Here is a 23138-nt window from a genome sequence, read left to right as displayed (position 1 = left end):
CCTGCACTGTTTCTGTGGGATTTTTTGCTGGTTAAGGTTGCAACAGCTGACAGGCAGATTATAGCACCCCTCACATTTAACAGTGAAAAATTTCAACTGAGGAACTGTTTTAGGCTAGATTCAATGTGAGCTACATTTTTAATATAGGGTTATACTGGATTCAGCAGCAAGTCCTGCTGCTTAAGTTATCATCAGATGCACCTTGAGTCCAGTCTTGGAGGTTGTCAGCATTTGTTATTGTTTTGTTGTTGGTTGTTTTTTGATCACACCACTCTTCTGGGTTGAGGTGAGGGATATTTTTAACTGCTGTATGTTAACTTGAAAGATAAAATCCTTTTTCTTCTCTTTCTCTGATACTCTCCTTTAGGTTGTCAACCAGAAGGATTTAGAATAATGAGAAGGTTGTGACCATCAAGGGGGATGTCAGCGCTGCCTTCCTGGGACTGGAGGATTGAAAAGGAGAAAGGACCAGAACTGTTTGATCCAGGCTGCTTTTGACTGCTGACACAATCTGCTGTACCCTGGTGGTGGTGGAAGAACAGGGCAGTCGTTCCTGCTTGAATCTGTGGTATCACCACATCAGGGTCACCATGAATGTCACGAGTTTATTCTCCTTCACCAGCCCAGCAGTGAAGAGGCTGTTGGGGTGGAAGCAAGGGGATGAAGAAGAGAAATGGGCAGAGAAAGCTGTTGACGCATTAGTGAAAAAGCTGAAGAAGAAAAAAGGTGCTATGGAGGAGCTGGAAAAAGCACTAAGCTGTCCTGGTCAGCCCAGCAACTGTGTCACAATTCCTCGTTCCCTGGATGGCCGGCTCCAGGTGTCGCACCGGAAAGGGCTCCCACACGTCATTTACTGCAGAGTGTGGCGCTGGCCAGACCTGCAGAGCCACCATGAACTGAAACCTCTGGAATGCTGTGAGTTCCCCTTTGGTTCAAAACAGAAGGAGGTTTGCATCAACCCCTACCACTACAAGCGGGTGGAAAGTCCTGGTAGGTTCTTCCGTGTTTGTACCTTTACACCTTATCTGAGCAATGCAAAGTGTGGCAATTAATTATGTGACTCATCGGCTTAAATAAGCAAAAGTGACTGTTTGCACATGTCAGATTCTTCCTCTGCAGTTTATCTGGATGTAGGCATTAATTAGCAGTTCTCCCTTTCACGGGGCAAATGCTTCACTTGTGTAAATGTTTTATCACTACACATAGGTAGTCTCAGTATTTGCCTCAGGCTGCTGGGCCTGGTATCATCTGGGAATGTTGGTACCCACTATCCCTCAGTTAATTTGTTGTTTACTCAACTGTGCAGATCTGTGATTTTGTATGAAACTTTGCAGGCTAACATAAAGGATTTTTTTGCATTATCTTTGCTTGAAAATCATTCTGACACACAGCAGTGGTAATACAGTATTAGTAGTAGTAGTATTTTCAAATTATTATTTCACTTTATCGCTTTAGTTTCTTCATTCTACAGAAAATAGCATTGTTTTTAGTATCTCTCATCGTTGCCTTTTAAAAAGACTTTGTTTAGATAATTTAGATAGCAGATTATAATCCCCTCAGTTTGAACTTTGATAGCACTGTTTGATTGTATGTGAAGTTCTACTGTCAGCTGTTCTACAAACACAGTTTGCTTACCTGTTACCCACTGCCTCACTACTTTTCTTAGGGTGCCCCCCATTCTCTCCAGTCTCCTCTTCAAGGGCCAAACCTCTTTTTGATAACTCTGTGCTTAATTTCACTCAGGCAAGTTTATTATCAGGGAATACTTCCAGGGACTAAGGTGAACTGTGCTTGGATGTGTCATCACTAGTCTCCAGCTGTTTGTGAGGGTGTACAAGGAGGGCTGCAGAAATGCACTGCAGGCATGGGTGGACTTCCCTGGTTTAAATGTGGGAAGTCCATCAGTGATAGCCATTTCATAAGCTCTGCAGCTGTCTGTAGAGTGGCAAGGATACACAGAACCATGATGGAAATGAGGCAAGGTTGTTTTGCTGTGGATGGAAATTGCATTTGTCTTGGATCTGCAATGCACAGTGCATATCTTGATGTTAAATATTTCCCTTTGCTGTGTTAGTATTAATTTGGAGATCATGTGAATGGCAGATGCAATACCCATAATGTATGTATTTACGCAGCGGCAGCTTGAACAAAGGAACTCAGCTTTGGAAAAACACTTCTGAAAAAATTTAAAACTAAAAAAAAAAAACCCAACAATTTCATGTTAAGTACAAGAGGGATAATAAAATAGTCATGTACTTGTACTGCTAACTGTGTGCATGTGTCTGGGTTGGTTGCTCACGTTCAGTATTTCAAAATACTGAAAGTTAAGATTCCTGTAACAGCTCTTTTTCTATCAGACTGAGCAACAGTTGTGCTCTGTGATGCCAGATTACATGTTCTATCTCATTTTGCTTTAGTATTAAAAACAATGACTGAGTTTGAGAACATTCTCATATGGACCATTTATGTCATATTTAAAACCAGGTATTTGTAAATATCCTGTCACTTCACAGAATCACTTAGGTTGGAAAAGACCTGTGAGATCATTGAGTCCAAACTTTGACCAGACGTGACCATGTCAGCCAGACCATGGCATTGAGTGCCACATCCAGTCTTTTCTTAAACACCTTCAGGGATGGTGATTCCACCACCTCCCTGAGCAGCCCATTCCAATGTCTGATCAACCATTCTGTGAAGGAATTCCTCCTAATGTCCAACCTAAGCTTCCCCTGGTGCAGCTTGGGACTGAATCCATATTCTGTGTTCACTTCAATGAGTTATGAAAGATAGAATAAAACTTTTAAAGGATGTCTAACTAAATGTGCATTTTAGGCCGGGTATGTAATATAGGAGGGGTTTGTGTTTAGTCAGCCACAGATTGTTTTGGGGGGGGTATTGCACAGAACTGAGTAGGAAAGCAGCTTTTGGAAACAGGTAGTAGCTGAACTCCCATTTGGCTCGGAGAGCTGTGCTCCGTAACTTCTGACTTCTTTTTTCTTGTCCCTTCCTTGTTCTTGCTGTCCTCCAAGCATGGTCTTTATCTTCATTTCCTGACAGTCACTCCCAAATTCTGCTAACTGTTTTTTCCCATTTTTGCCAGGACATTAAAATACCATTATTGCCACATAAGTGCATACACTTTGAGATTAATGGGTAGTGGGAATTCATGCATGAGTCACCATTTACAACAATCTGTGGACTTGAGCAGATATCAAGGTTTGCGTTTCCCAGAAGGCTTAGAAATGTGCTTTCTCTTGACAAAGCAGAATTGGAAACTCAGATGGTGTATGATACATGTTTGGTGTGCAAGGTACATCATGAAGTTCTGGCTCTGCTTGACAGCGTGGTCTCTGTTTAACTGTTTTGTGCAGAAGCAGTTACTGGAGATCTGAAGGGTATGATCCATGCATGGGATGGCATCTATCCCTTCATTTCTCTGCTGGTATGTGATTTGTTTCAGTGTTGTGTAAGGTTTGAGGAATGGATTAGTGGTAAATCCTCAAATATGTAAAGTAAGGTAATGCTCTTTGTTGGGAAATCAGTGCTGTGGATACATCTTAGTTTCCACAGTGCCAGAGGCATGAATGGATTTTCTACCTTGACACCTTATTCCCTCCTCACTTGTGAAGATGAGCTTGGGAAGCATGAGAACTGGCACTCTGTACAAAGCTACACCTGAATCCAAGTGAGATTTTTCTGTTAGCCAGCCTAGATAGGAACAGGTTGTAAACAGTGAAAGGAGGCAGAAAACTATCAGTCTCAAAGAGAGAATCTCCCAGCATCCCTGCACACGGAGGGGAACATGGCATCTGGCAGACACATGGGTGTGACATGGTAGGACCATGCTCAAGCCTGACCTGACCAGGAGGCTCTGCACAGGCACAGGGACCTGTCTGATCCTGTGGTGCATCAATCAAGAAAGCTAAACTCACAGAAAACTGCTTTTTGGCACAGTTAACTTGGCAAGCTCCCGGGGAAGCAGAATGGGGGCCCAGGGTGGAGGAGGTGAGGGAGGGTGGCCTTGCTGTGACACTGTGACACTCTTTCAGCCTGGAACCATTGAGCTGATGGAGTGATGGAGCTGTACTCCGTGGCAGAGTGCATGGACTGCTCCTGCTCCTTGTATTGTGCCAGCACAGCTGTTCCCATGGCCTTGTGCTGAACCAGATCAGTCACTTTTCCTCTCCCCTGCTGGGTTATCTTTCAGGCTGATCAGGGCAGTTCTGCAAGAACATCTGTACCAACATAGCAGTGGAGGACATCTGGGAAGCAGTGGAGGTGGAGGGACCTGAGAGGAGAAAGCAGAGACTTGTTGTTGGGAGTGGGAATGCAACCTTGCACTTTGAGTGCCAGGAGGAAATATCTCCTTGGGATGGGTTAAAGTAGCTCACTGCTGCTGTTCCCTAGGTCTGTTGTGTGCAGAATTATTTCTGGAGCAGGGTAGTTAATGGCTGTCAGATTTCTCCCTTGGCAAAGCAAAGCAAAGCTTTTAATTAAGGAGGGCAAGGTCTGAATTTGATGCCTCTTAAAAATTGGCACGCTTAACTGAACTGGTGTGCTTGCTTGGTTGAATTTGCTTCTTCTCCTCAGTTTTATTTTTTGGTTTAGAGATACCTATTGGGATTATCCTTAAGTATGATCAAGACTTGCTAAATTATTAGGTGTACTGCATATGCAGAGGCTGTTAGGAAAAACCTGATGCAGTGTTTCTCATCCCTCTGAAAATGCCACAAACGACCTCTCAGGTTTTGCTGGGAGAATGTATAAAGTCCCTCTTGAGACACTTCCTTCCCATCTTTTATTCCTTAGGTTTCTGTGGAGATACAGCCTCTGCTGCTTGCCTCTGTCCTCAGTTATATCAATGGACTAGATGAAAGCTCTCATCCAGATTTTAAGGGGAAAAAAAAGGCCTGGATCCTGTTTGCTCTAACAGCAAAACAGAAAGAATGGAATAGGGAACAGAGAGGATGAGGAGGTGCTTAAATTGACAACACTGCTATTAAAATAATAATAATAAGTCACACCTCTAATGTGGCTTTAGGAGAGGAGGTTCAGTTCTTTTGCCTTAGCTAAAGGGGAAGGAAGGAAGAAAACTGAATATTCAATTTTCTTAAAGTGCTTGTGAACACTAGCTCTCCTCACTTCTGATGCAGAATTGTGTTTGCCTCTACTAAGTGTCCTTGCCCATCACCCTAAAAATATGTTACAAAGGAGGCAAAAGAGAAATTTTCATGTTTTACCTGTGGAAGTGGTTGAAGGTGCAGTGTTTCTGTAAATGGCTATCCCCCATTTTTTTCAGTTACCAATAAAACATAGATAAAAAAGGCTGCATGTTTTTCCTTTGTTCAGCTTCTCTTCTTCAGAGAGCTGGCTGCTCTATATTGAGGGGCTTTACAAAGCTGATGGTGCCAACGTTCCAGCCAAACTCTGGAGCAGCAGTCACTTTTTGGTAACGCAGACAAATACAGTGTCGTAACAGTTGAATTTTCAATTCTGCCTGAAAATATGATGTTCCTTTCAGTTATAACCATGAATTCAAGGTGTGTGCTTCAGCAAGCTTGTTGCTGGCCAGAAACATTTTACCTGTATGTGCAGCTGCTTTTTGCCACGAGAACAGGCCAGGTCCCCAGGCTCTGAGGAGAGCGGAGGTGTGTCATGCTGGTTTTGCTCTTGGTGTGGACTCTCTACCTATGACTTTAAACTGATTATTTTCATATTTGTCTTTGATCTTCTTTGCTTTTTGCTCTTAGTGAGGCTCTGTAAGGCAACACACCTACTGCAGGCTCCCACAGAACCAGGCCTGGTAGAGGATAATACCATCAGTGCCAGGCATCTGGGAGAAGGGGAGGGGGGCAGGGAAAGGAAAAGACAAATGGGAAACTGCTTCTGGGGTGTCAGAGTGGGCAGAATTGCTGCATCCCTTCAGAGTTAATATGTAGAACCAAGTTACAAAAATCTTTGTTTCTGTATGATTCCCATAGCAGGATTCCTGCACCTCTGCAGGCTGGGGGTGAAGGAGCAGAGTGTCATCCCTGAGAAGTTTTGCTGTGCAGCCATATGTGCACTTGGGTGTGACTTTAAAAATAGCATTGCTACAACAGGTGGGCACAATTATAGGATGGTTGTCCAAAATAGCAAAAGCAACTGTCAGTTTGCTTGGCAAGCAGAATAAAACTTCCTTCATTTTGGCTTTGCAGAATTCAGTTATAAAATTCCTCACCAGAGCCATCCTGGGGGAGAGGAATTGAAATGAGGAGGTGGAAGCAGGAATGGTCTAATAGCAGAACCTTCCTTGTCTAACCTTACTGTGTGTCAGAAAAAGAAACTTCAATAAAGGGATAACAGTTGTCAAGAAAGATATGTTTCTGTCCTATTTTCTGTGTGTTTTCTTTCTTCAAAATTAACCAGATACAGATGTTTCTTCTGGTTTGAAAGACCAGACTTCCAAGTTTTAACCCTCTTAGTAGGATGGTGACTGTGGCTTTTGTACAGGTAATTTGAACTCTGGTCTGTGTAAATGTCTGAGTTAATATGCACTATGACTGTGACTTCCTCCTGCATCATGACTGCTCGTCCACCAAATCTGCTTACAAGGACTCCCTCACTAATGTGCATACAAATTAGCACTAAATTCTGAAATTGACCTTGACAAATGTCAGTTTAATCAGAATGTCAGCTTATCAGAGCATCCGCAAATAAAATCTAATGTTAGCTGAATATTTTAATGCAGGAAATGTCCTAATATTACTTGTCAAATGCATTTAGACCAGATGTCTGATGTAAAAGCAAAGTCAGTAAAGTAACAACTGTTTTTCCTTTTTTGAAAAACCAGCAAAGCAAAGCTGTGATATCACAGGCAAGGATTATTGGAAGAGCATTAAGTAGTTCGATCCTGAGAGATTGCTTTTGACACAATGCTTATTAATTTTATATTTTTAACCAAGAGTAACTCAGGCAACATGAGAAAACCTAATGACATAGAAAGTTTTTTCTCTGCACAGTGTTTTACTGCTCACAGGCAAGATCTTGGCAAGACCTTGCAGTCAGAATGCTTCAGTGACTCCCTGGTGCTGCAGAGAGCAGCACATTCAGCTGGGCATGTGTTGGTACCTGCTCTGTTCCCACCGTGGGACTGGAGGCATCATCAGGATGCCATAGCCAGCTTCAGCTGCTGTGACCTCAAAGGCAGGAAATGAAGCTGGGAGTCTTCAGGAGGGTTCAAATTTGTTAGTTTAACACTGCTGCTGTCTTTTGTTGAATTGGTTTTTTTCCTTCTCCTAACTCTTCCTTTTTGTTACAATTTTAGTCTTTGCAGGATTTTCCTATTTCCAGATAGCATGAACTTTTGTTTTAGGATTTTCCTCCTTCCCAACCTGCCGTTCTGTTTTTCTGGCAAAACATATGTGGCTTTGCATAAATTCAGATGAAAATACATCTATGTAAAGCTTGGAAATTAAAGTGCTCTGTCTAATGACAGTATTGTCAGGTCTTCATTAGCACTGAGGGCCCTGTTGTGGTACAAACCCTTTTACAGAACATATGTCAACCAAGTCATGGTTTTTAAGAGCAAAAAGTGCAGCACCAATTGCTTATATTTTTCTTTTTTATCTTATAAATACATTTTTTTACAGAAGTGGTAGGATCTACTTTGACAATGGAAAGTGGATCAGTGTCTGCTTTCTTACATGTGACCCCTTGTATTTCATTACATGGTCTTTGAATTTCCATACGCAGAAAGAAAGATACCTACCTAAATTTTCACATAACATGCAAAGGGTGTGGAAAAAATGAGCCCTTGAGGGAAGCTAGCTGTCATCTGGGCTTGTGTAAGATAAGCAAAACCCATCTGGATAGAAAATATGCTTCTTTGAAAATACAGCAGGTTCTTTGGATTGGATTAGTTTGGGGTTTTTCATAGAGAAACTTAAAAAAAGAGAAGTTATGTTCATAAATTGGAGACTTTCTGTGTTTGCTAAAATCATTATCTCTGGAATGTGAAATAGAACAAAAAAGAAAAGCAAGAAGATCTTTATTTAGGATAGCACAGCTGTTAGTTTTCTGAAGAAGAACAGGGTGACATGCTGGAGATAAAAAGAGTAGAGATCAGTTAGTTTCTTCAAAGGCCACTATTACATTTTCATAAAAGCATTTCTTCCTTGGTGTGGTTAGTCAGAACATTTATCTGAACATCCAGGTTGCCTTTGGTCTATCTTCTGTATTTTTGGCATTCTTGGCTCCTACATGAAATAGCCCTGTGGGTTAAATTGCCCTGTAGCTCTAATTTCTTTAATACATCTCCTCTTGTTTGGTGCAGGCATACTTCGTCTTATTTGCATGGTAAAAACAAGCTCCCCAATTCCCAGGCTGTCTTGACAGACATGGGATCTCAGCTACAGTTCCACAAACATACCCAGCCTGCTTCCTGGGGATTTATCCCTCTTTCCCTTACTAGTAACCTTACTGGTAGTAGTCCTGTACTAACTCTTAACTGCAGGTCCACATCGATAGAAAAACTTGGGAGCAAAATTTAGCCACAGTGTAGCACATAAAGCCTCTTAATCCAGTGTTTGAAGAATTACAGAAATCAAGCTGTCGGATGAATTGTGGTTCTACTCCATTAACTTTAATGAGGTTGAGTTGGCAAATCTGTTGCAGCAGCTTTTTAACACAACAATGTATTCAATATTATGTTTCCTTTAAATATATGCTGATGATACTGATGTTAAATTAAAAAAAAATAAGAAGAAAATTAATTTTTTATTGTATCAGTGTTCCCTTCCGCTGAAGAGGAAGGGAGGAATTGTGTTTGCAAATGGTTAGAGCCACATCCTGCAGAGCTCTGCCCAGCAAAGATGTGCACTGCTTCATTATTTCATAGCAACAGGTGTGCTGGCTTAGCACCGAATAACTCTCTCGTGCTCTCTCCCCTTCAATTATACCTCTTCCTGGAGCTGGCAGCTGCAGCAGAGATCAGCCTCCTCCCCTGCTGGACTGAGCCTCAGTAATTTGTTATTCCATGTGGCTGAGGTCTGCAACCTGACCAGAAGCTCGGTGCCTTACACAGGGGCGAGGGGAGCAAGAAGGGTGTGCATCCCCCTTGATGGTTTGAACTCCTGGCAGCTTTCCATTCTCCAGAGGGCCCAGTCCCTGCTCATGTCTTTACTCCTGAGTGAGCAGCACTCAAATTAACTCCTCTGTGGCTCCACTTGGAGCAGCTTCCCTGCAAAGAATTCGGGAGCTGCAGAGAGATCAGGTTATGGCAGTGAGTGACTTGGAGTTGGACTAACTAGAGCACTGCAGTCTCTGTCCCACCTAATGTGGCCTTTCAGGGCTCTTCCTCCTCATCAAAGGTTTTGTGTATGCAGAGAGGATGTGAATTAGGGGCAGCACTTAAAGTAAATACTGCAATATTTTTTGAGACTATTTGTGTTGTATCAATACCAGTTGTATTCTTTTTTCCCCCTTTACCATGTGTATTTTGATGAAGTTGGCATTTAATCACTTGAGGCTGGTGGAGTTGGACAAAAAGCATGGGTTGGCATGACGGACACCTGGGAAAAGGAGACTTGTTTTTATCTCAAGTCCTTCTTGCCAGTGGTTCTGCCCAACAGGAGAAAACATGTAGATATACCTTGGGAAAATCTGGCACTGCATTAATTTAATTAGAGAAAACATACAGAAAATATCCTGTTCTCCTGCTATTTTAAAATGCTGTAAATCATGTGGCTTCCTCTGATGTCATGTGTGTCATTGTTTAATGTGAGGTAGGGGATGGGAAAGGTGGGTGATGTACTTTCTGCACAAATTAACTCCATAAAAGTTTATGGTTTGACCTTCATCCATAGGAACGGAAGAGATAGGAAAGCTGTGTTTTTAATGCTTAGAAAAGTAAGAAAGAATCATAAAGACAGGAAAGGGAAAATACATTTTAGCATATGATCTCATTGTTAATTTTTTCACTGGTAATTTATTAGCCCAGCAAATATTGACTATAACAATTAAATAGTACTTGACCTAGCTGCAAAAGGACTGCTTGGTTTAACAGAACAAGCTTAAGTCTGAGAAACCCTAATATTCAGAGAGTTTGGCTCTGACATGTTGAGGATGGGAGGATTTGTGATGTCCACCTGAAAGCTGAGTAACTTTTGCTTAACAGCCTTTTCCAGTGGATTGTCAGAATGGTTGTATTGGAGCAAGGAATAGTCTGTACAGCTGGGGGAGATGCAGCTTCTCCTGGGGTGTTTTACAATTGAGAACTTCCATAGAATGACAGATGGATAAGTTTTGTTTCAGAAAACACCATAATTAGGAACTTTGTCTATGACTTGTGAAGTGTAATTGGGTTTTTTGACATATAAACAAATTACTTAAGGGTGACATCTGCCTCAAATATTTGAGATCTCTTGGAATCTCAGTGAAGTCTCTAAGAAATTGAGAGATCAGATTAAATGCTTAAAACCAGCTTCTTACTTCGGCAGTCTTAATTTCAGTTGTGAGGGCTTGTGGGGTTTTTTCAGTGTACGTTCAAAGAAGATTTCTGAGATCAGACTGCTCCTGCATTAATGCCACTAGAGGCAAAAATGGGAACTTATTTCTCTCTTAGGCATATGCAAAAATAAACAGGGAAGGGAAAGGAAGGGAAACCTACTTCTTCCCTTTTTAGTTAGTCTGTGACTTTAGGAATAGAGAGTGAGTTTTTAGTGTGGCATTCATTTATATCCCTTTTAAGTATGAACCTAGACCTTAGACCTGGTCTATGTGTTGAGTGGTTATCCTTGGTACTCTTGGAGTCCAAATACCTGAGTGCTGCTTCTGTAATAGCAAAGTGCTGGAAGAGTAAAGATGCCCCAGTGTCCTGGAAGAACCTGTTTGTCATGTGAAGAAAATGTTGTTTGTTCTTTTTTTTTTTTTTTTTTTTTTTTTTTTTTTTTTTTGGCAATTAGTTTGTAATTCAGGCTTTTAATAAAGCAGCTGTCTCCAAAACACCTTTCTTAATCTGAATGACAGCTATGTCTGTATAGGCTTGTTGACAGCACATCCTCCATTTCTTTTTATGTGCGCCCAGGTGTTTAGGCCAGACCAGGAGCCTCAGGGAGAGGGGGCAGTACTCTTGGCTGGTTTTTCCTAGGTTTTGTTGGGGTTTTGGTACCCTCTCTTGAAGTCAGACTATCTGGGGGGGTTTCTTTTAGTCCTGCTCAGACATGGAGTTGGGAGTTGAGATTCCAAAGGGGGGAAACGTGAAGAGGACTTGCTTTTTTACTTCTCTTTCACTACTCTGTGCACGGACCTCCCTCTCCCAGACCTTGCCTCTCCTATCCATCATCCAAAAATTTCTGTGGAAAGAAGAGCTTTTAATACTTCAGTTAGCTTGGACTTTGCTGTGAGGGGTTCAAAGATAGAAGCTGAGGAACTGGAAAAAGACTTGATTCTTTTATCTTAGTGTATCTGGTATCATGTTCATATTCCCAGTTTGAAAGAGACCTTTGTTTCTCTGCTGAGAAGGCTTCAGAACTGTGGTGAGACTCTTAGTTTCTGATGTTTTTCTGATCCCATAGTAGCACATAGTTGCAGCTCAATTGTTGCTCAGTTGGTTTTTTTGAACTACATAATTTTGTTTAAATTGCACATTTTGTAAACTGACTTGAAGAGTTAATAACTGTTTTAATAGTAACTTGTAAGAACATAGCCCAGGTTAAAAATAAAATTACAGCTGTTGGGACCAGACTGAGTTCAAGGCTTATTAGTATTGTCTTCAGAAAAAAAAATTTAAAAAATCTGTTCTTATTAGCAAGGGTTTGGGGTTACAGGCCACTAGGTGATCAGCTGGATGGCAAGTGTAGCAGGAGGAACTGCATGTCAGCATTGTCAGGCTCTTCCCAGCATCTTTACACAGAACTGTGGTTTGTTCTTGGCTCTTCTTCACTGGCCCTCTGTGAAAACAAGCTCCCATCTGGCAAGCCAGGGAGCTGTGGGTTCGAGCTGTGCAGTAACCGGATGTAAGGGAAGCAGTTCTTGCTTGGACATGTGCTCCTAGGTTTGACTGCCTTGTTTTTGAGGCAGATGCGGATATGCCGGGGGGGAGGAAGAACGTGGGGGGTTTTCCCTGTGTACCCTCACACCTGAGTCTCTAACGCTGTGGCTTTTCTCTCTTTGTCCCTCTCCAGTTCTTCCTCCAGTGCTGGTTCCGAGGCACAGCGAGTACAACCCCCAGCACAGCCTCCTGGCGCAGTTCCGCAACCTGGGGCAGAACGAGCCCCACATGCCGCACAACGCGACTTTCCCGGACTCTTTCCAGCAGCCCAACAGCCACCCGTTCCCCCACTCGCCCAGCAGCAGCTACCCAAACTCACCTGGAAGCAGCAGTAGCACCTACCCACATTCTCCAGCCAGCTCAGACCCAGGAAGTCCTTTCCAGATGCCAGGTACAGTCAGCTTCCCTTGAGAAAGGAGAAGGTGGTTGGACATTACTGCTGTCATGGGATTTTTGCTTAATAACATGAAAAGATCAGCCAACACTTGTGTTCAATAGCAAGCTAAGAGATGTAAGGTAATGAAGAGTATAGAATCTCTTTGTTTGGTAATACTGAAGGCTTTAATATTGTGCCTCTTTCAAACACAGTTAAAACATTGTGAGGTGTGGGGAAGGATCCAAAATTCTTTGGGGACCAGTTCAGCAGTTTAGCCCACAAAGTGTAGTGTTCAATGCACCAGAAGTGTGACATTAGAGATCATTCTTGCTTATGATCATAAGTTCAGCTTTAGTTCTGCAGAAAAAGGATATTTCTCAAAGTGATCACGTTATTGCTATTTGATAAACAATTTCTTCTCATAGTGGTGCAATTCTGAGAAGCAAATATACTTCAACTGAAAAACAGTCCCTTAAAATAACTCTTCAGGCTGTTTTACTACCTACAGTCAAAGATGAGCCTTCCTTTGTTGACTGGTATCTATAGAAAATTCCATGATCCTGCCTTTTTTTGGTCTTTACATGTGACTGGATAAAACTACTGCAGTCTGTGGTGAAGAGAAGGATGCAGTACAAATGCTTACTGATGTTGTTTGCCTGGGCTGAGGGGAGGGTATGTGTAAACAAAACAGCAGATCTGTGAAAATCTGTTTCCTATTATGTGAAATTAATATCCGTAGATTTCTTCTCTTGCTAATTGTTGCAAATTTTTCTCTTGTAAATGAAGACTACCAAATTTGCTGGCTTTTCTAAAAAATGTGAGAATTTTCAGTGAAACCAGCTGTCTTTTTTTTTTTCATTTTTTTTTTTTTAACATGATTGCTGTGGTTGGGGCTCTTCCAACAGAGATAAAGACCTAACAAGGTCTTCCTGAATACTGGCTTGTGGAAGTTCACTTGATCTTTGAAGGTCTGTTCTGTCCACATGCCCTTAATGTCGGCAGCTGCAGTGAAGAAATTGAGTTAGAGGAGAGGTCAGGATAACTGATGTCCTTGATGCTTAGCCCTGGACAGTTGTCCATCTTGCACTAATGAGGAAAAAGTCTGACATCTGGAAAATACAAAAATAAAGGGGCAAAGCAGTTAGCCTTGAAAACTTTCTAGATACTGGTTAATTTCTCGCCCGTGGCCTTGGAATCTTGTGCATGACCAACATCATGTTTGCACACACACAAGCATTTAAGGCTTAGTAAAACATAAGACTCAAAATCCAGTGCAGTTTGTTAAGCTTTTAATGCAATGCTGTTGCCATCTCTGTCTTTCTCTGCTGCTTTCTCATCCAGCTGAACGTGTTCAAGTAAGGGAATTAGCCAGGCACCTGCCAGCATTAGATGTAAAGCTCTCAACAAAATACCTGCTAAACAATAAGTTAGTTAATAAATGTCATAACTTATGTTTTCTTTTAAAATGCATTTTAAAAAAATCGAAACAAAACCACCACTCCACAAAAAACTCCCAAACTTACAGAGCATTCTCCTGCCTTTTGTTGAAGCTAATTTGGTTTTCAGAGTTTTGGAATGCCCTGTGATTATTTACTGTGGTAGTTTGCAATCTGTACTCTCAGTAATGGAAATAAATGTGGAATGAGCAGCAGCAGAGACAGCACAGTGGTAATCTAATCCCAGTTTTTGCAGTGAAAGCTTGCAGGGATCAGGCAAGGGTTTCTCACTCTTGGATGTAACTCTGTGCAATTGATCTGCAGGAGAGTGTCCTCTAGTGTATGGGGAAATGGTGACATTGGCAACTCCTGGAGCTTCTAAGAAATCTTTTGGGAGGCTTTCCCAGGAGTGGAATAAGCATCTGAAGGGCAGTGCTGGCTGGGACACTTCAAAAAGGGCTGAAAGCTGTATATTAATGAGTATGGTCATTCTGTATGGGCTCCTGTGCTGGTGATGCAGCCCTGAATGGGACAGGACAGAGACACTGACAGAGAAATTCCAGACCCACAAGGCAAATTCTGTAGAATTTGGGTTCCTGAACACTTCCTACTATTCCCAGTCTAAGGAAACATAGCTAATACTTTGTACAGACAATGATAAAGCCCTGGATAAGCTGGGATGTTTAAATAATTTTCTGGTAGAATTGTGTTGGAAACAGAAAAGCTCGAACTGAAAGTTTTCTGCTCCAGTTTCTGTTCATTTTTAACATATTCAGTATCTACTGCTGGCTGGGCCCTGAGATCTATTTGTGCCCTGATGTTTGTATGGCACTTTCAGTCTGCAGAACTGTGTGTTGGAAACACAGCTGAGCTTTCTTTTGTGGCTTTATGTGGGGGTGAAGTGACTTGTTTTTATTGCAGTTGTGCTTAATATGCACAGTAATTCTTCGTTTTCCTTATTCAAGGTCCTTGATTGTTTTTTCAGATTTCTGGTGGGTGGAAGTTTATAGCTGAGTCAGGCTGGAAGCATTTCCAGGCTCAAACTGTTCATGTGGATATGCAGATGTGCTTTAAAGAAAGGAAAGGACTCATGTATCCATGCCTTTTCTATATTTAGCTGATACTCCCCCGCCCACTTACCTGCCTCCGGAAGATCCGATGACACACGATACCTCCCAGACCATGGATACCAATATGATGGCACCTGCAATTCCCCCTGATGTGCACAGAGGAGGTAAGAACACTTCCTCTGTGTTTTCTGCTTCGCTTCTTAAGAGTAAAGAACCTCCAGAACTCACGAGTGATAACCGAGTTTTAATTTTGGATGGATATCGTTCATGAAAGTTTTTTGTCAGTGGGAAAGAAAAAAAAACAGCCGTGTAATTTTTCCTCTGTTGTTGTTAGGGATGAAATAGTAAAGCTGGAGATTATTTATAAATGTAAAAATTTATTTAAGACAGGAATCTATCCCATGACTTTAAAAATGTATTTTATGCTTTCTATTGGGAACTTCCACTAATCTCTGAATGGAAAGAGCTCCTATGAGGCTGCAGAATACAGTTATCTGCCTGAGGTGTGGAATTGCTACAGACTGTAAAACTCTGTAGGAAGTAAAGGCCTGTTGCTTTATGTACTGTGACACAGACATCTTTTTACACATTGCTTGTTAAAGCCGCAGCAGCAGCCGTGGCTGCTGAGTAAAGGATTTGGTGCATTCATCATCACATTGTGAGAAATGGCCCCTTCAGAGAGCACTTCAGCTTACACAGTTGTGGTGCATGCCAAGAAAGAGCAGCAAGCTGAATGCTGTGCCAGAATGATTATGAAAATCCCAAGCGTATGAACAATTTAACTGTTGTGTTTTGGATTTTTTTGTGTTGGTATTTTTTTTGAGGTTTGTGGGGTTTGGGGTTTTTTTTGGTGCTTGTTTTGCTGCTAAGATCAATGTCTGGGTTCAGGCATTATATCTGCCCTCTTAGAACAATTTGATGGCTTTTGTGTTAGCCTATTTGCTCTGCTTGGAATGAGTTTTGCATGTGATAAACCCCATCTGCAGCATTTCCACTTTTTGCTGATCACACAGACTACACTTTGCGTGTATGAGTAGTTTGCAGGAATTTTAGGCCAGAAATATACTGCTCCAAAATACTTTTATAAAACTTTATACCTAACTGCAGACCTTTGCATGTGTGTTCCTCTCCCAAAATGCGTGAGTATTATAGAATTCCTTTAATACATGAGAGATGATAAATAAAAGAGGGTTTTTTCTTTTCTTCTTGCTCTTTATCATTCAACCAAATTTTTATTTCAAAATAAAAATTGTCTACTGATATTTTTCCCTTCTAGTAGTTTAATAAAATGGATTTTCATTTCTGTCCCTTCATTAAAAAGAAAGACTTTTGGGTGCTTTCACGTGTTTATTATTCACATATGTATGCTGTGATTGGACTACTTAAAAGAAAATCTGCTGGAGGTTGTAGCAGAAAAGTTTTTCTGTGAACTTACTGCACCATTTTTTGTTGCGAACTTTGTAGAAGCGTGTTCTTCATGGTGATTTGTTAGTCTTAAGAGATTTGATTTAACAAGCTGCATCCTGTCAATGAAGTTGGGTAATTTCCATTGTTGGCCCATGCTGGGAATGGAGAGACTAAACGCACCTGCTCTGCATGACTTAAAGCAAATGTAAGGAAGTCAGTATGAAATCTGTGTGAGAGAGATATGATTAATTCTGTAAGAATGGCCAGCTGGCAAGACTTCTTCCTGACTTTGAGAACTGGGGCAAAGCTGCAGCTTTGATAATTGCTGGCATCTTTATGGGAATTAAAAATGTAGTAACCTCTTACTAATAATTAAAGACTGTTTTTTCTTCTTCTGGTTTTTTTTTTCTTTTCAGCAGTGATGTGAGGGGATAGAAAGTGCCAGTATCAGGAAAGATCAGCTTTTTACCAGTGTTTTTAAGCAAGTTATTAGCAATAAATGCTATGCTTAGAAGTTTTGTGATGTAGGATGTGTTATCCTGCTCTTGATTATTTGCCACCTGTTGTATCTACTGTGTATGGTTTGAGGGGGACTTTTGATTTTTTGTTTTTGTAACAAAAACTTGTAGTGTTGTGATCTGTGAACAGAGGAAAATATTAACTCTAATCTTAGCTGATATCAGTAAAAACTTGGTGCTGGGAGAAGGAAACTTCTGGCCGGGAAAAATAAGTTTTCCCTATAATACCAGTCTGATTTTCATTTTAGCACTTTGCCCTGTAGATGGGATCTGCAAAGTTGGTGTTTTAACAGCAAGTGCAACTTTTCTAGTCTTAATAATGAAATAGTGTCCTTCATTTAAAAGAAGGCACACATAAAGCAACCACAGCCCCTCAGTAGCCTCCTTTTATTTGAGGATGTGCTTCATGCGTGTTCTGCAGACAAGTACCAATCTCTCTCAAGTTTTTTGAAGTCTCCTACCATTCTCCCCAAAAACCCACGAGAAAGATTTGGTCATGCTGTGAATGCTGAAAGATTGATCTGCTGATTGTATCTTTAAGCTGCCTTGCCGTACTTCTTTGTAAAGTGAGCAGTGGTCTTTGATGCAGTTGTGTGATGCTGTTTCTTCTGTTGCTATACAGCTTTGCAGTAAGCAAACAGGTGACTTGTAATTTGTTAGTAAAATGAAGTAGAAATCCATCTACTGAATAGGAAAGAAAGTTGAGTTGTACAGTTACAGCATTTCTCTGCTGTCTGGGTCTGTCCTATAGCATGTTGTAAGAAAATGGGGCAGGGATATTGGGACACTGCTTGGGATCTGCCCAGGAGCTTTCTGTACCTTTCTATTCATACCTCATGCCAGCCTTTGTTTCTTCTGGGTTTTGAATTGAAATTATTTTACCCCATGCAGCCCACATCTGCCGGGTTACGCCTCTTTACTCCTCCAGCCTGTGTTCAGCACTGTTAGGCTGTAAGGTTTCCCTTGTGGCTTTGCAGATGTGCAGGCAGTCGCTTACGAAGAGCCGAAGCACTGGTGCTCCATCGTCTACTACGAGCTGAACAACCGCGTGGGGGAGGCGTTCCATGCGTCCTCCACCAGCATCCTGGTGGATGGCTTCACTGACCCCTCAAACAACAAGAACAGGTTCTGCCTGGGGCTGCTCTCCAACGTCAACCGCAACTCCACCATTGAGAACACGAGGCGGCACATTGGCAAAGGTGAGTCTGGGATCTGGCTGTCCATTTTGGATGGGGGTGGTGCTTCCCAAGATGTGACAACCTGGGCCACTTCCCTCAAGAGTAAACTGCTCTTCCCTAGCATCTGGGAGAAGTGCTTGTGTTGGTAAACATATAATTTTCTGGCCTAGTCTTACAAACAAAGTATTGTTCTTACCTGGTGTGTAATTACAGGAAGCTTTTACCCTTAATCAATTTTTAGTTGCCTGAAGGCTATCGAAATCTGAATTAGAGGTTAAGGCAGGTTGTCTAATGAAACGTCTTGATTTATCTTGATTATTGCTGTCTATGGAAATCCAAATTGTGGTTCTTGGCACCAAATGTTTTAGCTAGTCTTAGTTCTAATATAAATTAGCTGTCCTAACATGTATTTTGGGAGATAACCTGCTAAAACAGTTTATTCCAAATGCCTTTTTCACTGTCTGGTGATTCTTTCAGTGGGAGTTTTGTGCTTCCCTTCTGTGTCTGTCACAGTCTTGCAAAACAGAAAATCTTCACCTTTATACCTGACTAATACAGTCCTCTTTTCTGAGAACTCACCTGTAATGCAAATGGCAGGCAAAGCTGATGTTGCCCCCTGCAATGGGCCATTCCTGCAAGGCACATTTTTTAGGTATTTACATTTTTAGTAAACTGTAAATTTTCTGAAACAGTTGGGGGTTCAGCATGCCCAAGTAGTGGGGCAGAAGTGCCAATTCATGAAGAGGATGAAAGAACTGAAGCTGAAGAAGAGAACTGTCAGGTCCTGGAGTCTGAGCTCCCAGTCTGGAGAGCTTTTCTCTTCATGAGAACTTGTGCAGCTCTCTGTAGTGCACCACACCTGTGTTGTGCCACTCAAGTGCTAATACTTCTTCCTTCTTTTCCTCCCCATCCATCTTCCCAAGTATCAGGATATTTATTTAACACCTCATTCATTTTTCCTGTTAGGAGTAACCCAGCTGCAGGCAGAGTTCTGCTGAAGCACTTAACTGTGTGTGTACCAAAGCAGAGCGTGGGAGAGACAAGGATGCAGTTGTATAAGTAAATGTGGACAAGTAAGGGTGATGTAGAACTGCTAGTCTTTGAGAAAGAAGGAGTAAATCCCAAACTTGAAGACATAGCCATAAATGTTTTTGCACATCAGGTGAGAGTATGTATATACCCACATGGTCAGTGGCAAAACCTTACATGACAGAGCACAGTCAAGGCTTTCTTACTGGACTGCAGTCGAGTTTTCTAATTCTCCACGTTCACCTCTGTGATTTGTGACATTGTAGGAGGTGAAAGCTTTAAGTAGCAAATAAACCCATTTTTAAACATAGAAGGTAAATTTTCTTGCTTTCTCAAAACCTTTAGAATTGACTGACACAAAGGTTCTCTGTTTGTTTCTTTTCTGGGGCTTTGCTGCTGGATGACAGGTGCAGGCACTAGAAGGGGAAAAGGCTGTAAAATTGGTGTGCACCCTCATTTGGCAGATAGCTCTGAGGAATATAAAGGCCTTTTTTTTCCCCACCTCGCTTTCTGGAATTAAAGTTAACCGACAAAACTCATTCTACCCAAATTAGCATTCAAGACTTTTCCAGAGAATCGAGCTTGGGGCCGCTTCAGTACCTACAAATGATGCAGCAGGTTTCTGCTCTCTCTGCTTAATTTTCCAATTACTGCTTCACTTAAATATAATGAGAAAAAGTTCAAGTGGCCAGGTTGTCCAATGGAAGGCATCAAAATTACTGTGCTTGCTAGTTTTGTGTTGTTGAATATACAACATGTTGATTCCATATACATACATACATACATACGTACGTAACCTTTCAGATTGCCTGCTGATGAAAGAGAAAAGTAGAAATGAAGACAGATGATACTCTGATATGTAATTAAGGTTTATCTCTTTGAACAGAAGCCTATCTCTGTGGAGACAGAGCATGAAAACAGACACAGAGTGTGAATTTGCCAACCTTCTCCTTGCAGGTGTCCATCTCTACTATGTTGGAGGGGAGGTGTACGCTGAATGTCTGAGCGACAGCAGCATCTTTGTGCAGAGTCGGAACTGCAACTACCACCATGGCTTCCATCCCACCACAGTCTGCAAAATCCCCAGTGGCTGCAGTCTGAAGATTTTCAACAATCAAGAGTTTGCTCAGCTCCTGGCTCAGTCCGTGAACCATGGCTTTGAGACGGTGTATGAGCTTACTAAGATGTGCACTCTCCGGATGAGTTTTGTAAAGGTGCGTGGGCATTTGCTTGAGATGATTTTGTAAGCAAAGTAAATTATTTTTTCTTAATGTAGTGATTTTGAATGGTCCAGTAACTGCCTTCATCAACCTGTTAAGGGCTATTGATTTTAAGGATGGAATGCTCGTTAAGCCTAAGACAGATCTTAGTGAAATGAACTATTTGTGGACAGAAGACCATCTCACCCACATGCTTAGAAAGCTTGAGGTGACTTGCAGAAGATGTTTCTTCACATAAGTCCTCTAAGACTTGACCAGCAACTCCCAAATTAGGAGCTGCAGTCCTTATTTAGAATAATATGCATACCTTTCTATTCTAGGAAGGCATGCAAGGTCAGGATTTGTGATGTGGCTGTTGTGAGTGTCAGCACAGAAAGGACTGGTCCTTAAATGAAAGTAATCAAATGAAGATGGTGATATGCTGCAGCTCTCTCCATGATGGGAGGGTGAGAACTTTCAGATGTGTTAGGACAGGGGTTCCTAAAATGGAATGGGCTGTTTACAGCTCTGCATCTTACAGGGCTGTATGGCAGTATTGCCTAATCAGTCAAATTAGTGTATTGGAAGTTGCACTGCAGTGTTCAGAGCTGCTGCCAGCTGTACTGGGAGCTGGGAAAGCCCTTCATTAGGGATTAATACAGAGCAGAGCAAACTCTACCTGCAGATGTCACAGTCTTCTCTTCAGACCTGCCCCAAAAATTGTTCCCTTACAAAACCATTTTGAATGCTTTTAAATATCTATCTCTTTTTATCCTTGGTAATTACTGTAACAGAATCAAGTATGAGCTGAAACAAAACCTGTCTTAAGTTGAGAAACAGCCTGATGGAGGATGACCATGCCCTTTTTCTCCAAGGAGGAATGCTTTTGACTTACTGTTCAGTTCATCATCCCTATCCTGACAATGGTACTTTCTTTCTTGTCAGACAGATGCCTCACCCCCATTTCCACATCAGTGTTATCACCTCATCATTTAATTTTTTGATCTATTTGGCAGCATTTCCACCCAATTTGTTCTATTTTCAGTCTTGGCAGAGAAGATTTGAATATCTGCCTCTTCAGAGGCTTTATAGGGACCTCAGGCAGCTGGCAGTGACATATGGGAAAATTTTGCACTGCTACAGGTTATGTATTTAAAGACTTCCATTCCAAGAGATCTGAAATTATACTTTTTTTACATTTATGATTTTTTTAAGCTTCTGATTTGTTGGTTGAAATGTGATAATAGTTGGTGGGTGCTGTGGGTGCTATGGGTGCTGTGCCACCCTGCTGATAATGACTATTGAAAGCTATTTTGGTAAGAAGTGTGCCTTTCACATATTTAGTATTATAATATAAGGTGATTTGTTTTCTTCTTTCCCTGCTTATGATTCTATATCCAGGGTTGGGGAGCTGAATATCATCGCCAGGATGTAACAAGCACTCCATGCTGGATAGAGATACATCTCCATGGTCCCCTTCAGTGGCTGGATAAAGTACTTACTCAGATGGGCTCTCCTCATAATCCTATTTCTTCAGTGTCTTAAAAGGTTCCAAGCTCCTGCATTTTGGAAACAGTTGAGCCTTGCATGTACTTGAAAGATGTATGAGTCAGACACACGTTTTTATTTTTTTCCCCCTCCTCAACTGGTAACAGCTGAAAAAGAGCCATGAAAACACTTGACTTCTGTGACCAACTGTTGGATTCAGAAAACAAAGATAAATAAACCCCTTTGACATACTGTTGGTATAAAGAATTTTAGTTTACATTGTAATGTACTATTGTGGAGTTGATTTATAGGGCTTAGTACAAGAGGGATGACAGAGCCAAAGCCAAATTCAGTGTGCTGGACCGAGTTCCCGAAGGATTTTTCTGCAGCCGGCACTCTTGAGGTTCTCCTTCCTTACATTCAGCACTCACTGGTTTCCCCCATGTCCTGTGGAGCTAAGAGTGGATGTTGGCCAAGTCTGCTTTTTGCAGCCTCTCTTCAGTACTTAGGAACATTACATTGATGGTTGCTGTTCTCTTTAAAAGTCAAAGAAAGCATAAGGTTTAATCTCAATAACTGTTTGCTATCTCTGAAATTGTGTCCTGACCATACTGCTGTAAGAATGTTAGGTATGTTCTTTTGCTAAATGTATGTATGGTGTATTTGAAAGTTTAGAAATTTATTAGATTTAGACCATAAAGGAATTAGGAATATTTGAATGGGGGGAGGTGGGAGTGGGAGGGGAAAATGACAACTGAAATGTAGAATATATTGTAAACATAGCGTGTTAGTTTAAACTGAGGTCTGAATTTTGTTGTGCATTTTGTTTTCATAGTGGGCTTCATCCTGTTAGTTCTGACTATTTTTGCCTCTTCCTTTTCCCCCAAAGCAATTGTGCAACTTCTTTTACCCGTGAAGAGGGCAAAATGATTAATTACTGCAGTTTGAAAGCTGCAGCTCTGTGTATTCCATGACAAATCTGTACAGAGTGCTCTTTAACTATTGAGCAGTTTTATACAGTTTATGTAACAAAAGTAGGCTTTTAATTTTGTGAGAGAATCTTGTTTTGCCAAACCTAGTAACTGTTAATTGTTTGGAGGACTTCAGTATCCCTGTGGGGGTCTATTTCAAACTTTAAAAAATTATATATATTTTTAATTTTTTTTCCTGCTTGGTTTATTTTTTTCTCTTTGCTCTTTTATATTCATGTAAGCTGTAGTACTTTCAAGTACTTTTATTCCAAAACTAGTGGGTCCTCTTTACTGGAAATTTTGAATAAAACCTGTTGTTACTGCTTACATTTTATTAAAACCTTGTCTTGTCCACTTCTTAGCAGACTCTTAACAAACCAGATAAAGGTGTGGTCTTGGAGGAGGAACAACTAGAAATGAAGATGTGCTGAGCTT

At 41.3% G+C, this 23138-nt stretch overlaps 1 protein-coding gene across 5 annotated transcripts in view; it reads left to right on the top strand.

Moving 5' to 3' along the window:
* The window catches only part of SMAD1 (SMAD family member 1), a 53584-nt gene extending 30541 nt beyond the window's left edge, over positions 1-23043 (top strand). For all 5 annotated transcript variants that reach the window (XM_056489040.1, XM_056489039.1, XM_056489042.1 and 2 more), the window contains 6 exons: positions 368-990; positions 12165-12422; positions 14961-15077; positions 17816-18037; positions 20003-20259; positions 21646-23043. In XM_056489040.1, the coding sequence (XP_056345015.1) occupies positions 591-990; positions 12165-12422; positions 14961-15077; positions 17816-18037; positions 20003-20259; positions 21646-21789 (1398 nt within the window). In that variant the 5' untranslated portion in view covers positions 368-590 and the 3' untranslated portion in view covers positions 21790-23043. The remainder of the gene's footprint in view (positions 1-367; positions 991-12164; positions 12423-14960; positions 15078-17815; positions 18038-20002; positions 20260-21645) is intronic.
* Positions 23044-23138: the final 95 nt, after the last annotated feature.

The sequence above is a fragment of the Oenanthe melanoleuca genome, chromosome 4 (genome assembly GCF_029582105.1).
Source record: "Oenanthe melanoleuca isolate GR-GAL-2019-014 chromosome 4, OMel1.0, whole genome shotgun sequence".
In the NCBI taxonomy this organism is placed as follows: domain Eukaryota; kingdom Metazoa; phylum Chordata; class Aves; order Passeriformes; family Muscicapidae; genus Oenanthe; species Oenanthe melanoleuca.
This window is presented reverse-complemented; position numbering and strand designations above follow the sequence as displayed.